Source organism: Felis catus, chromosome D1 (genome assembly GCF_018350175.1).
Source record: "Felis catus isolate Fca126 chromosome D1, F.catus_Fca126_mat1.0, whole genome shotgun sequence".
NCBI lineage: Eukaryota > Metazoa > Chordata > Mammalia > Carnivora > Felidae > Felis > Felis catus.
This window is the reverse complement of record NC_058377.1, coordinates 102,252,202-102,267,497: the sequence shown is the minus strand read 5'-3', so window position 1 is coordinate 102,267,497 and position 15,296 is coordinate 102,252,202. Positions and strand designations below refer to the sequence as shown.

General features: G+C 53.2%; 2 protein-coding genes across 6 annotated transcripts in view; one reads left to right on the top strand and one right to left on the bottom strand.

The window, feature by feature from the left end:
* Window positions 1-5,121, bottom strand: part of P2RX3 (purinergic receptor P2X 3) — a 28,269-nt gene extending 23,148 nt beyond the window's left edge. For both annotated transcript variants that reach the window (XM_003993362.4, XM_019812424.2), the window contains exon 1: window positions 3,189-5,121. In XM_003993362.4, the coding sequence (XP_003993411.1) occupies window positions 3,189-3,307 (119 nt within the window). In that variant the 5' untranslated portion in view covers window positions 3,308-5,121. The remainder of the gene's footprint in view (window positions 1-3,188) is intronic.
* Window positions 5,122-5,209: 88 nt separating this feature from the next.
* SSRP1 (structure specific recognition protein 1) lies at window positions 5,210-15,044 on the top strand. 4 transcript variants are annotated; one of them, XM_006937326.3, is made up of 18 exons: window positions 5,210-5,342; window positions 5,833-5,968; window positions 6,892-7,077; window positions 7,610-7,715; window positions 8,245-8,435; window positions 8,540-8,770; window positions 8,898-9,001; window positions 9,104-9,232; window positions 9,476-9,697; window positions 10,397-10,469; window positions 10,576-10,584; window positions 10,878-11,016; window positions 11,146-11,191; window positions 12,619-12,748; window positions 13,175-13,345; window positions 13,504-13,592; window positions 14,124-14,310; window positions 14,542-15,044. In XM_006937326.3, the coding sequence occupies exons 2-18, from the start codon at window positions 5,915-5,917 to the stop codon at window positions 14,611-14,613; spliced, it is 2,139 nt and encodes a 712-aa protein (XP_006937388.1). In that variant the 5' UTR covers window positions 5,210-5,342; window positions 5,833-5,914; the 3' UTR covers window positions 14,614-15,044. The 4 variants fall into 4 exon arrangements, with proteins under 4 accessions (XP_006937388.1, XP_003993410.1, XP_006937389.1 ...); XM_006937327.5 differs by lacking the exon at window positions 5,210-5,342 and adding an exon at window positions 5,495-5,707; XM_003993361.4 differs by lacking the exon at window positions 10,576-10,584.
* Window positions 15,045-15,296: the final 252 nt, after the last annotated feature.

Below are 15,296 nucleotides of genomic sequence, written 5' to 3'. Positions count from 1 at the left end.
CTTCAAGGAGGTCCTGCAAACCAGCCATGGAACCACCAGCACTTCTGTAAACTCAGTCCCCAGGGATCTCCTATTTCCTCCTCAGCTCCCCAGAGGATCCCAAAAAGAAACTGGCTCTTAGGAAGTCCTACCCCACAGAGGAGACAGGGGATTGCCACCGGGGCCCAGGAAGGCCACATGAGAAACACCAGGAAAGTCTTGGCCTCTCTGTGCACCTGGCTGGGTAAAGGAAACCAGGGATGAAGTGGTGTGAACCCCAGACAAGCAGCTGAGGTTGGAGCAGGGGTGAGAGCATACGTGCAGACGACGAGCTGGTGTGTTACTGCAAATGCCTAAGAGGAATGGCTGGCTCATGTTACACGTGTCCTAGTAAGGTTGTGCATCTGGTCTACCTCGCAGGGATGCTATGGCAGAGATTCAAGTGTTAGTTACATGTTACTATCACAGCATTAAAAATCCTTCCAAATGCTATTGTGTCCAAGCCATCCTCCTCTCTCTCCCTATGACTGCACCACCCTTAACGGATTATCCTGTGTCCATTCCTACACACTCCAATCCCTTGGCATATGAGCCAGAATGATCTTCCCAATTCAGATCTCATTTGTCCGTCTCCTCTCTCTCTCCCCCTCTCCTTCCCTCCCTCCCTCCCTCCCTCCCTCCCTCCCTCCATCTCTGTCTCTGTCTCTCTGTCTCTCTGTCTCTCTGTCTCTCTCTCACACACACACACACACACACACACACACACACACACACTTCCCATCCATTGTCCTTCTGTACGAATGAAAGCTCTGAGGGTGTCTGAGGTCTGGCTGGATCTGTGATCCCACCCCTATCTCACGCCACACTCACCTTTGCTCCTTCTGCTCCAGCCATAGAGACCTTCTTTTCTTCTCCCCATTTGCCAGGCCCTTTCCCTTTGCAGAGCTGGGTTTCTCTGCCTTGAATCCTCTTCCTTCCCTTTCCCCCACCCTGGGTTGTTCTTACTTGTCCTTCAGATCTTGCCTTGGGCACCACACCTCCAGAAAACCTTGTCTTAGCTCCCCAACCAGGTCAAATACCTCCATGCTGGCAGCTCTCTTAGCACCGTGTGCCTCTTCTTCAAATCATGGGCCTTGGTTGAAATTTTACATTTGTTCTTGGAGATAGTTTGATTAATGCCCATCTCTTACACTGTAAGCTCCATGAGGGTGAGGGCCCTGTCTGCTTTTGCCCACCTTTCTGTGCACAAGGTGCACCATTGGTGCACAATGCCTGGCATGAAGAAATGCTCAGTAAATTTCTGCTAAATTAATGACAATGGATCATGAAGTCCTAATGGTGCATGGGCTCACGTGCACAGAGATGGGGCTCAGGCCAGGGGGCTGGGCTGCAGACTGCACGGATGTAACTGGAAAGAGCTGCTCCATGGGGAGCTGTCAGGCTGGGAGATGGATGGAGCTGGATATCAAGACGCCGAAGAGCCTCTCCTGCTTGTTCCTGCAGGCTGAGCTCCAGCACTGAGGCTCAGAGCATCAGATCGTATCACGATGAGGAAGAGACAGGGGCAGGGGGAGAGCAGAGCAGACTGGCCCAGGAGGCGCTGTCTACCCTCCATCAACCTTCTGCCAGAGCCAACAGAGCCAGGAATGTGCTGAGGCAGCTTTGGGATCCACCTGGACCACCATACCGTCTCGTCTCGTGGCTATAAACAGTCACAGCATCGTATATACATGTGAACATGGAACGGTTAAGAACCAACTTCCAGCCAGACTCTGGAGATGCGGACATGGAACACTGGCAAACATTGTATCTCACAAAACCTCCCAGTTGCAAGTAAACTTCAACACTGCTTATCCTACCCCTTCTCTCATATCCCGGAGAGGAGCACTGGATGCATAGCCTGGTCCAAACAGGCACATAAGTGAAGCCTACTGGCTCCCACAAAGCATGCAAAGCAAAAAAATCCCTTAAGCCACGTCTGCCTGCTTTTCCGAGCACACGCTCACACCCTGCTCTGACCTTTCAGGCAAGGAGGCCCACGCACGCACAGCTCCAGCTCACACATGCACCGGACGTCCCATTTCACTTGCTTGAATTCACTCATGACAGGTGTCACTGGCTAGCTGTCTCTCACACGCAGAGCCATTGTCTCAAGGAACAGCATTGTCTCAAAGAACACCATGAGACTAGAGACCGGCACACCAGGAAAGAAAACTTGAGAGGTTTCTGCCTGTCATTTCTGGTGCCCCATCGGTGCGCGCAAATGACCACAAGAAAGACAGAACCTGTGTTTTCTCCCCAGCCATTCTCTGTTTCGTGGCCCTTTGTGTATATATGTGTGTGCGTGTGTGTGTGTGGGGGGGGGCGGGGAGTGCATGCCTTTAAAGGTGGGCACTGGGAGGGGGGTCTTCTGACCACTGGCTCTTAAGCAGCCCCCAGGACGGGTTATATGGTACAAAGTCAGGTAGCAGTAGAGAACATTCGCTTTCTGACAAAGGGGAGTGTTTCTGGATTCATGAGGAGGGCCCCTGTATCGTGTTCAAATGGCCACCTTTCCCCTGAGCAACTCTTCCCTTGAGTGTTATTTGTGCCTGTGTCTCTCCTCCTCACCAAAGAGCAGACCCCCTGCTTTGTCCTACCCTCTAGGAGCAAGGGCTTCTCCCCTTGCCCCATTTTTTCACCATCTCCCCAAAGCCAGGAAGGGAATCCCTCATTCCAAAGTGGTTCAGTTCCCTCCTTCCCACCCCACCATCAACCGGATCAAACCAGCACTGTCTCCCCTGTTTCAGTGCCTTCCCTTCCCCTTTCCTGTGCTCCCTCATCTTTTTAGGACCCCAAAGCACTGGTTGAGGGGAACGGGAAGATGTGTGTGTGGGGGGTCTCTTCTCTGGTGGGGGCAGGATAGAAGGGAGAAGCGAGATGGTCACCTGGGACTTCTCCTGGTGGAGGGCGTGGTACCAGGGCAAGAACTCACTCCTTGGGGTGTGTGCCTAGAAACCACCCTCTGATTCCCGAGGATTTACTGGGGGAAAGAACTCATCTGGGGACCAGATCCCTGATGGGAGTGGCCGAGTCCAGTCCGTGGGACACGGCTCCATAGAAGAGACTGCTCCCTCCAACAGAGAAGCCCAGGCCGCTGGACAGCAACAACACCGAGGGGACACCAGGCAGCCCTCCCCTGCCAGGACCCGAAGGCCCACAGGACTCACCCCACGAAGTAGGAGATGATCAAAAGCTGGACTGCTCGGTTGATGACCCCAATGGTCCAGCTTTTCACAACCACTGACTTGGTGGTCTCGTAGGTGAAGAAATCTGACACGCAGTTCATGCTGAGAGAGCACTCAGGGGCCACTGAGAAGGGACCCAATGGTGGCCTCAGGAGGGAGAGGTCCTCAGGACAGGGAGACAGAGATCAAAGCCTGGAGGGGACAGCTTGGAGGGGCTTGAGGAACGGGTGGGGAGCCTGTTCCTTTAAGTCAGGCAACCCTAGCTCAGTGCCCAGGCTCTCTCTGCTCTTGATACTCTGGGCTGCCAAGAGTCCAAGGCCAGGGAGGGGGGACCCCCTTTTAGTTCGTCTCCACCCCACTCCCCTGTGATGTCACGGCAGGGGTGGGGTCTCCAGTCCCAGGCTCCTGATTGCCTGGGATGCAGCTGGCTAGGGCCCTCTGGGACTCGTGTTTTATCTGCACTGTCTACCCTTTCTGTTCCGTTCTCTTATGCCGCATCTTTATTCCAGCTCACCAGCTGCTTCATGCTCTTCTTAAAGCCCCTTGAAACGTCCCATCCCCCAGGCATCCAGCAGCCTTTCCTGGGCTGAGTGCCCCCTTCATTTGTGAGTGTCCTCCTAAGGTCGCTCGGTTTTGCAGCCATCTACTCCTTTCTTGAGTTGCCTCCAATAGCATGGGTCAGTGGGGAAGGGTCTCTTGAATATTCCTCTTGACCTTCTGGGAGGAGTGAGTAAAGAGTTACATGGTTCACGTTCCTAACTCAAGCTGGCAGTGGCCCACAGTCTATCTGCAGCCTGACCTTATCACCTTGGGGTGTTTTGTTTTGCATTGTTTTACTGTGAGTTTACTTGTCTGAACCTTTTGTTTCATATTATGCTCCTGGAAGGCTGGGGCTGTTTCTATCTTGCTTCCTGGTCTCCTCAAATCCTAGAACTGAGTTGGAGCTCAATATATATTTACTGAATGTATGTCGCTAGATAGTGCTGAAGTGGCCTTTACTCAGAGGTTAAAGTCATGAATTCAGGGAGCAACAGTGCATTCTGTCTTTTATCCCAGGATTGAGTTAGCAAGCTGGCATAACTAAGTCAGATTAGCGGGGAAGTCTTGAATTTAAATATTGTGTCCTAACGTCTTCGTGCAGGACACATATTACCAATCATTCCGGATGTAGAGTCACCGTGATTAAGAGAGAAGGGAAGTGGACGGGTGTAAGGAGATTTGGGACCCTGGGCAAATCCTCTTTGGGCCTCAGTTTTCCCATCTGCAAAGGGAAGTCATAGTGGTCAAACTCAAACATCTCTGCCAGGAGGCCAGGCCTCCTCTGATTTTACCAGATGAACCCTACGACTATATTGGTTGGGGGAGGGGGGGGGGACGCGGCTTCCGAGATCCCACGCTGCTGGGGTTTCGAATCAGCGCCGCCTCTCAGGGGAATCTAACACGAGCACTTGAACTTGATACTGCCACGTGCCAGTCTCTTCCAGGCGACCCCTATACTGCAGTCTGGGGTGTGAAATTTTTGGGCGCCGTGAACTCCTTTCAGAGCATCCAGTCCCCGACGTCAGGGGAGAGCGGTACAAGTCACCGTGACACCGACACCAAGGAGCCAACCAGGAGCCGGGCGGGTCACCTCTCTCGGCAACTCGAAATATTTTTCTTCTTGTACCCAGAGACTCCTTTCTACTCCACAGAAACTGCTCCTGTGCAAGACAGAGGGACAGACAGGCATACGCAATCTGTGGCAAGTCTAACAAGATAAAACTACGCAATTTCCCTCCAGAACTTAGTCCTCCACTGGAGAGATGTAATTTTTAAAGAAAGAGCCCGGAGCGCTCCCATCTTTTTGTCAGGTTCGCGCCGCGCTGCTTCCTCGCGGATCTCCTTCTCTCAGGTCCTCCAGGGCGGCCGACGCTCTATACGACACCCTCGTAGGCGGGCCGGACTCACGTCTCTCTAGCCAGCTCGTCCTCTCTATGGTCAGTGCACGGCTTCCGGTGGCGGGACGCGGGGCCGCGCACGCGGGAAAAGCTTCCCCAGCGTCCCCCCCAAGTCCCCCTTGTCCCCGCCCCCCCTCCCGCGTCCCCCAGCGCGCCCACCGCCCGCACCTGGGCTGTAGCGAGGCTGCATCTTGAGAAGGTGGGTGGTCTCCGGCCCCGTGTCCCCGGAGGGCGCGGGCCCCGCTCCCCTGCGGGACGCTCAAGATGGACCGTTCCGCGTTCGAATCCACGGGCAGCGGGCGAATCCATTTTAGGAGGAGGGGGAACCGTGGGTCCCGGGCCGTGGCGCGGTGGGAGCGCTGGGAGAGAAACCTTGCGCTCGGAGCTGGGTCCGGGCGCGGGCCAAGTGCAAGCTCCGGGCAGGATCCGGGTTCTGCTACTCGTTGCCATGGCTCCCGGCGGAGCGCCCGGAGCGGGTCGTGGCCCGGGTGTGAGCGCTCCTCCAGGCCGGGTTCTCCAGCCCCTGCGGGGCCTGACTCCTTGAGAAGTCTGCAGGGCCTTCCTGTAGGTTCCCAGGCAGAGGAGGTCCTGAGACATCCCAGGCTCAGCCAGGGGTTGCCACCTGGCTCCGTCCATGGGTCGAGTGAGGTGTTGTCTTTGATGTTTCTCCGTCTCCCTCTTGAATTCAGATTCCCAGCCTGCTGAGTATCTGCACACTCAGCCGGGAGTTGGGGCCCAGCTCCCAGTGGAGGCCACCAGGGGCACATCAGTATGGCGGAAACACTGGAGTTCAACGACATCTATCAGGAGGTGAAAGGCTCCATGGTAAGAAGAGCTTGGGTTTTTAGTACAGGCCAACAGAGGGAAGGACAGTAGACTTTTTGTCCATTTGCAAGAGCTTGCTTTGCTGACGTTGCTACTTTGGAAAAGGAGTCCGAATATAACGTAGTCGGTGTTTTGCCAACAGAAAGCAGTGTGTATAGATCTTCCTCGACTTCCCTTATGTCCCTCCAAACCCACCGTAAAGTGGAAATACCCTTTAAGTCAAAAATACACTTAATACGTGTAACCTGATGAACATCCTAGGTTAGTCTAACCCACCTTACGCAGGGTTTCAGAATGTTTACATGGGGGTACAGCTGTGCAGAATCCTCAGACACAGAGCCTACCTTATAATAAAGTTTGAACACCCCACGTGGTTTATTGCATACTGTCGTGAAAGTGAAACAATGGGTAGAGCACGGTCAGTCAGAGCGCGTGTGTTGGTTGTGGACGCTGGTGGTCGTGGGGGCTGACTGGAGAGCCATGCCTCGCTGCCACTGCCCGCATCATGAGAGGGTATACCACATGCTGCTCGCTTGGGAGAAGACACAAATTCAAAATTCAGATAACGGTTTCTGTTGGACGTGTATCATTTTCACACTGCCGTCAAGTTGAAAAATTGTTAAGTGGAGCCATCGTAATTCAAAGACCGACTTATAGGAATCCCAGGATCTGAGCTTGAGAGGGACCGCTTGTCCTGCTCAGTCTCGAGCGCTGAAACCGAGGACTCGCAAGGGTTTTGGATGCCGGCGTTTGGTGTTAGCATCCAGATTTCCTGGTTATTTGTCTCCTTTCTGACTCTCGCCCCTGCAGCTATTGGTCCCACATCTGTATCTGGCCAGCCCAGGATAGGTGTTGGGTGGGACTCTCTGACCCCGGTACACCTGTGCATTGTACCCTTCCATTTGGGCCTGTTTTTCCAACAGAATGATGGTCGGCTGAGGTTGAGCCGCCAGGGTATCATCTTCAAGAATAGTAAGACGGGCAAAGTGGACAACATCCAGGCTGGGGAGTTGACAGAAGGCATCTGGCGCCGTGTCGCCCTGGGCCACGGACTGAAACTGCTTACAAAGAACGGCCATGTCTACAAGTATGACGGCTTCCGAGAATCGGTGAGATGTTCTGTGGCCATAAACCCTTTTTACTATGCCGTCTTGTTTGTTTTTGATTCTAGAAAGAGTTGGGGCTCCTTTGAGCAGGGCCTTCGAGGCCGTTAAGCAGTGTTCAGCTTTGGGTGTCTTGAGCTTTGACTCCAGAAGCTTTTCTATCGTTATAGATTTTTGGTGGTTTCTGCTCATTGCCTTTATCCAGATTCAGAGTCTTAGTGCTTTAGTTTGAGTTTTCTTTTTCCGTTTTGAACTGCTCGAGTCAAAGGTCTTACTCCGTTTTTTATTTTCTCTCTCGTTAAGGCAGTACTTCTATAAAGTCAGAGGGCACTGTGAAGCCTATAACCAGAAATGTTATTCATGTACTTTCCTCCTCCCCTAGTCCGAGGGTCTGTCCTCGGCAACAACTTCTTTCAACAGCCTGGGTTTCTGATAGAAAGGATACTGAAGCAGTTTCTCACAGATAATCCCAGCATGCTTAAGTTTGTGTTAAGGCCACCAGGGTTTACAGGGATTGCTCTCTCCCCTCTACCCACAGGAGTTTGAGAAACTCTCAGATTTCTTCAAAACTCACTATCGTCTTGAGCTTATGGAGAAGGACCTCTGTGTGAAGGGCTGGAACTGGGGAACGGTGAAGTTTGGTGGTGAGTCCTGGGAAGACTAAGGTTTGGAGGAGAAGGTCCGATGAAGGATGTCAGCCTTTACCTTGTTTTGCTCCTTTCTGCTACTATTTCTGGTTTCTTGTCAGTTTGTAATTAATCATACATTCAACAAAAACTTTTTTAATGTTTGTTTATCTTGAGAGAGAGGCAAAGAGCGCGTGAGCAGGGGAGGGGCAGAGACAGAGGCAGAGAGAGAAAGAATCCCCATCAGGCTCCGTGCTGCCAGCACAGAGCCCGACTCCGGGCTCGAACTCACGAACCGTGAGATCATGACCTGAGCCAAATTCAAGAGCTGGACGTTTAACTGACTGAGCCACCCAGGTGCCCCTATAGTTCATCCTATATTTATTAAGGACGAAGGGGGTATGAGGCAGTGTGCCTCGTCTTGGGGGGACAGTGTGAACAGAACAGCCCCAGGCCCTACCCTCAGGAGGTCAGCAGTCTGGTGGGAAGGCTGTTTCTGCACACCTTGAGGGAAGGAGCTTGTGGTTGATAAGCCCTTACCCCTCAGGGCAGCTGCTTTCCTTTGACATCGGTGACCAGCCGGTCTTCGAGATCCCCCTGAGCAACGTGTCCCAGTGTACCACAGGCAAGAATGAGGTGACACTAGAATTCCACCAGAACGACGACGCAGAGGTCTCTCTCATGGAGGTGCGCTTCTATGTGCCTCCCACCCAGGAGGATGGCGTGGACCCTGTTGAGGTGAGGCCTCCCCTCTTCGCCTTGGGAGCATATGGCGCTGAGCAGGCCCTGGCCTGCCTGGGAGCAGGTCGCCGCTGCCTGACTACCAGTGTGCACTTCTGCAGGCCTTTGCCCAGAACGTGCTGTCCAAGGCGGATGTGATCCAGGCCACTGGAGACGCCATCTGCATCTTCCGGGAGCTGCAGTGTCTGACTCCCCGAGGCCGTTATGACATTCGGATCTACCCCACCTTTCTGCACCTGCACGGCAAGACCTTCGACTACAAGATCCCCTATACCACCGTGCTGCGTCTCTTTCTGCTGCCCCACAAGGACCAGCGCCAGATGTTCTTTGTGGTAAGCAGAAGCCCCTGGGGGTGGATCGGCCTGGTTTGTGCCCGACTCTTTAGGAGATGGATCTTGCCGGTGTTCGGTTCGTCAGCAGTTCTCGGGGTGCTAAACCTTGTCGGCTCTTCCTTACCAGATCAGCCTAGATCCCCCCATCAAGCAGGGCCAAACCCGTTACCACTTCCTGATCCTCCTCTTCTCCAAGGATGAGGACATCTCCTTGACTCTCAACATGAACGAGTGAGTGTGTCCCTGAACTCTTGTCCCCCGCTGTCCTGGCAGGAGACCGGCGTGCTGTTAGAAGGCAGCAGTGCTTGTGACCTCGCATTCCTCTGTTTGCAGGGAAGAGGTGGAGAAGCGCTTTGAGGGGCGGCTCACTAAGAACATGTCAGGATCCCTGTACGAGATGGTCAGCCGGGTCATGAAAGCCCTGGTCAACCGCAAGATTACAGTCCCAGGCAACTTCCAAGGGTGAGAGTGCTGGTCTGGGCTCTGGCCCGCCTAGGGGGCACCGTGCTGGGAACCTAATCTCTTGGAGGTCCGGTTGGGTCTGACCATGATGGGTGTCAGCTGTCTCCTTAGGGGTCAGCCTAGTGAGGTTTCCTCACGCGAGGGCCTGAGGACACTCATGTCGCTGCTGAGAGAGGTGCCTTTGGCTCTGTGCCACCTGCTGCTGAGGTAGGCACTGACTGGGCTCCCCACATCCTCCGCCAGGCACTCAGGGGCCCAGTGCATCACCTGCTCCTACAAGGCGAGCTCAGGACTGCTGTACCCCCTGGAGCGGGGCTTCATCTACGTCCACAAGCCCCCCGTGCACATCCGCTTCGATGAGATCTCCTTTGTCAACTTCGCCCGTGGCACCACCACCACTCGCTCCTTTGACTTTGAAATTGAGACCAAGCAGGGCACCCAGTACACCTTCAGTAGCATTGAGAGGTGAGGGCTTCCGCCAGTCACTTCCTAGGCATTCTGGGCCTGTGACTCTTCCCCAACTTTTCAAGCCTTGAGCAGAATTTTTCTTTTGCGTCCCGGGGATTTGGTCCTCCTTGGAGGAAAGCCTATCACTTTCTGTACTTAGATTGTTTCCCATATTAGGTGTCTGGTACTAGCCCTTCTTCTCCACTCCCCCTATGATGGAAATGCTATCTCTCCCTTTCCCGGAATGAGCTTTGTGCCCGGGAAGAGAGTAGCTAATGTTTATTGAGTGCTCACTGTGGGCTGAGCATCTTACAAACATCTTCAGGCTGAGTCTTCATAACAACCTGTGAAGTACGAAATTCAGACTAGTACAAAGATGAGAACGTCCCTTTCCCTGATGTTCTACCCCTGCCCTGGGCATATCTGGTGCCTAGGTACACACCCTTCCCCATCCTTTCTTTCCCAGATGCTTGACACCGCAGGTTCCTTTGAAGACTAGTGTCTGACTCTCCCTCACCGCTGCCCCCAGGGGTCTGTGGGCTGTTAGGTTGGGCAGCGTGCTCGCCAGCTGCAGGCCCCACAGTCCGCCCTGGCTGACGGGTGTCGGACCAGCTCCAGGCCCCACGGTCTGCCCTGACCGACGGGTGTCGGACCAGCACACGATGCACCCCTGCGTCAGCCCCTCCATCTAGTAACATGGTGCCTCTTCCCACACAGGGAGGAGTATGGGAAACTGTTTGATTTTGTCAACGCAAAAAAGCTCAACATCAAGAACCGAGGATTAAAAGAGGTATCTGTGTGTGTGGAAAGGATGACCCTCTTCTCCTGTCGGGGGTGGGCAGGGATGGATTCTCCTGGCTTCTTCTTCACTCTCTCTTTTCTTCTTACCCTTATAGAAAAAAGAGGTGCGTGTGACCCTTCCCCCCTCCTGGTGCAGGTTTCCTCAGCATGACCTTAGAGCAGCCTCTGCAGCCCCTCAGGAGCCCCCAGCGGGGCCGGGAGTGGGAGGGGCTGGGACTAACCCAGTTGGCAGGAAGTCCTCGGGCATCGGCCCTGCATGTTGGCTGTGTGTGGACAGTCCGGCCCCAGGGTCTTCTGGGAGCTGGTCTTACTCACAGGCATGGGGGTGTGCTTTTGAGTGTACAGGGCTTCTGCACCAGGGTGAGCCGGCCCTCACTCGCCTCTCTTCTCTGGCTAGGGCATGAACCCAAGCTACGATGAGTATGCCGACTCTGATGAGGACCAGCATGATGCCTACTTGGAGCGGATGAAGGAGGAGGGCAAGATCCGGGAAGAGAATGCCAACGACAGCAGCGATGACTCAGGAGAAGAAACCGGTGGGCTAGCCTCGGCGGTGCTGGGGCTGGGGGCGGTCAGACTCTTGCCTGGGGCCAGAGCTGGGTGTCTGGGTAGGGGCTGGGGTCTCCGTATGGGGTGATGCTGATGCATCCCGTGTTCTTCTTCAGATGAGTCATTCAACCCAGGTGAAGAGGAGGAAGACGTAGCAGAGGAGTGAGTTTTGGTTCCATTCACGGGGGTGAGGTGGAGGCCTGTAAGCTTGAGGGACCAGAAGATATCTGGACGTTTCTCGTGTCCCAGCATTAGCTACTGACCCAGGGTGGGAACGTGACCTCCAATGAGGTAACACCCGGAAATGCTTTCAAAATCGTCCAGGGCTTTGCAAGTGCAAGTCACGTCAGAAAGCCAAAAAAGCAGTGGGGAGAAAATGGCACTAAGAGCCAGTGCTTGCCCACTCACTAGCTGGGAGTGTTGGGGTCGGTTGCTGAATCTGTGTATTTTATTTTATTTCTTAAAATGTTTTATTTATTTTTGAGAGAGAGGGCATGAGCAGGGGAGGGGCAGAGAGAGAGGGAGACACAGAATCTGAAGCAGGCTCCAGGCTCTGAGCTGTCAGCACAGAGCCCAACACCGGGCTTGAACTCATGAACTGTGAGATCATGACCCAAGCTGAAGTTGGAAGCTTAACCAACTGAGCCACCCAGGTGCTACTCCCTGTGTATTTTATTTTTTTTTTTAATTAAAAAAAAAATTTTTTTTTTAACGTTTATTTATTTTTGAGACAGAGAGACACAGCATGAACGGGGGAGGGTCAGAGAGAGAGGGAGACACAGAATCTGAAACAGGCTCCAGGCTCTGAGCAGTCAGCACAGAGCCCGACGTGGGGCTCGAACTCACATACCACGAGATCGTGACCTGAGCCGAAGTCAGACGCTTAACCGACTGAGCCACCCAGGCGCCCCCTCCCTGTGTATTTTAAAGAACCTAATTATATGGGTATGGATGGACTTGGACTGAAGTTAGTTTTCCTGTTTCTTTTCTTTTTCTTTTAAAGTAATGTCTACACCCAGTGTGGGGCTTGAACTCACAACCCTGAAATCAAGAATTGTATGCTCTCCCGACTGAGCCCTGACTGAGCCCACCGGGCGGCCCTAGATTTTATTTTGTTATGTTTACTTACAAAAAATTTTCCCTTTTCTATAATGATTGTCCCTTCATCACAAAAGACTCTAGGGTGGATTAAGACAAGTAGCTCAAAGGAGGTAGTGAAGAGGCCTTGGGGCATGTTCCGGGCAAGATGAGACCAAGTGTCTGTCCCCAAGAGTATGGGGGTGGAGGAGGTCGTGGGTTAGGCCTTGACCAAAGAGAGCAGTTGAAGCCTTTGTTACTTTGTGTCTCACTGGTTGACTGATGCCATGCTGGGTGTGAAGAGGCAGGGCCGGTGTGGGGAGGGGACCCAAAGCCACCTCAGTGGAGAGGAAGAAGCAGGGTGGAGACCAATGGTGGAGGCTGTCCTGTGGTCCCGCCTCCCCTTTTCTGGGCAGGGAGCTTTAGACTCATTTCCCTCTTGCCCTGAGGCTGTGGGGTGCTGTCCTCACTCCTGGGCCTAAGCCCCCCCCCCCCCCCACCCGTCTTGGCAGGTTTGACAGCAACGCCTCTGCCAGCTCGTCCAGTAACGAGGGTGACAGTGACCGGGACGAGAAGAAACGGAAGCAGCTTAAAAAGGCCAAGATGGCCAAGGACCGCAAGAGCCGCAAGAAGCCTGTGGAGGTACACGCTCGGGTTGGGAGGGTATTGGGGAAGCCGTTCCCTTTGCCTTCTGTCCAGCACCAGTGGGGCCTGTCAGGTGGGCTTGGGGCTGCTTTTTGTGGCCAATGAATATGGCCTTGAGGTGTATCTTCTTGGAAAGTTTTCTCTCTGGCCTTTGAGATAATTAGCTTCTGGGAGATCTGAATTAGGAGACTGGCTTCTTCTGTCCCAGCAGCCCCAGGCAAGGGGCCCCTGGTGAGCTAGGCACTGGGTACTGGGGGTAGGAAAACAGGGTTCCTGTCATTGGGAGCCCTTAGTTTAGCTCTATGCCTATTCAGTCCTTCTCCCCGTTTTTCCTCCAAGTAGGTGTTGTCAGTAATTTCTTTCGGAGAACATGGGGGTGTCTGTGAGAAATAGATGGTTGAAGGCATTTGGGTTCTTATGTAGGTGAAGAAGGGCAAAGACCCCAATGCCCCCAAGAGGCCAATGTCTGCCTACATGCTGTGGCTCAACGCCAGCCGAGAGAAGATCAAGTCAGACCATCCCGGCATCAGTATCACAGATCTTTCCAAGAAGGCAGGCGAGATCTGGAAGGGAATGTCCAAAGAGAAGAAAGAGGTGAGCGGTAGCAGAGATAGAGGGGGCAGGGATGGGCCTTTGGTGAAACTTTTCTGTATAGATTTTGCCTGTGTCAGGGAAGAGGCCTCATTCTTATCTCTTTTTTTTTTTTCGTGTGTGTGTACGTGTGTGTGTGTGTGTGTTTGCGTGAGAGACAGGAGTGGGATCGCAAGGCTGAGGATGCCAGGAGGGAATATGAAAAAGCCATGAAAGAATATGAAGGGGGCCGGGGTGAGTCTTCTAAGAGGTGAGTGTTGGGAACAAAATGGCCCAGTGATTGCTTTTTCGACATCTATTTTTGCAGGTCTAGGTTGAGAATCAGGGTGCTGAAGATAATAGGTATGCTCTGACCGCAATAGGGCAGTGCTCCTCAAGTCTGGGTAGGCAATTACCCAAGTATGGGCAGTTTGCTAGGGAATTGCTGAAGTCACAGGATAAAGGGGGCCCTTTTCATGAGGGTCAGTTTTATTCAAAGGTATGGGGGAATTAACAAAAAATTACGATGGAACATCATTCACATGAACTTTTAAAGACAAAGCAAGAGATGCCAGATAAGTCTGTGAGTGCAACTGCTTCAGGCTCCGGCCTGTGATTTTTCTGGTTATTTGCTTAGGATGCCCTCCCTTGGGGCTCTTGGGGCTGACCTGGCTGGCTGTTTGCGTTCATAGTGAGATAGCAGTGCGGCCCTGAGTGAGAAAAGTTCTGTTAAAAGTTAGGGTGGATTGGCTTTGGTGGGTGAGCCTGAAGGCCCAGACCCTTCTCCCTCTTGCTGTTATAGGGACAAGTCAAAGAAGAAGAAGAAAGTAAAGGTGAAGGTGGAAAAGAAATCAACGCCCTCGAGGGGTTCATCATCCAAGTCGTCGTCAAGGCAGCTGAGTGAGAGCTTTAAGAGCAAAGAGTTTGTGTCCAGTGATGAGAGCTCTTCTGGAGAGAACAAGAGCAAAAAGAAGAGAAGGCGGAGTGAGGTGAGGCAGGAGTTTGGGATGAGGGGCCCCTGAGGGATGGTTGGCTGGGGGCCAGGGGCTGTGGTAGGTCTGTGAGAGTAATGAGGGGGGAAGGGAGTGCAGATTGAAGGCCAGTGCTGCAGCTCAGGGAGAGGGAGTAGGGAATTCGGGGTCCTTCTATCACTGAAAAGTGGCTCCCTGGGAGGGCAGCCAGGACTCAACTTTTCTCCTTAAGAGACCTTTGATTTTCAGGACTCTGAAGAGGAGGAGCTGGCCAGTACTCCCCCCAGCTCAGAAGACTCAGCATCAGGATCTGATGAGTAGAGCAGGGGGAAATTCTCTCTTCTGGAGGTTGCCCTGTCACACCTGCAGTCTCTCCACCCGTGTTTTGGTACCAGTTTCTCCTATGAAATGTAGTCCTTGGATTTTGTGCCATCTGGACAAGCTCTTCTGGTGGGATGTGCACTTCAACTGGGGCAGGAGGGGAGGCGTTTTCCCTCTACTGCTTTCCGAGGATGGCTCTTTATAATTTGGGGAGAGATTGGGTGGGGGGCAGGGCAGTGCAGGGTGAAACACTTGGCCTGCTCTCCCGACCTTAGGGATGTAGCCGCTGCTTCTCCTGTTCAAGTTGCTGCATCAGGGGTCATGTGCGATCAGGCCTGTAGCTCCTAACTGGGGTCTATTTCTACTTTTATTTTGTATTTCTGGTCTGTGAAAATTCAACATTTAATAAAGGGAACTGACTTTGGAAACCATGTCCTTATGCCTCCTCTCTAGCCCTGTTGTATTGTCCCCATTGTTTTTGGTGGTGTTTACCATGCTGTTGTGACTGGGCAGGGCTCTGCTGGCCAGTCGGGAAGCAAGTCTCCAGGTACATCCTGTTCTGTTCCCGGTTGGACAAGCATTGGTTTTCACTCTCTTCTGCCGGGATGGGCCACCTGAGAGTCTAGAAATGAGAGCTGATCTGATTAGGAAGTCACTTTCACAGTTCACTCCATTAGCCAAGC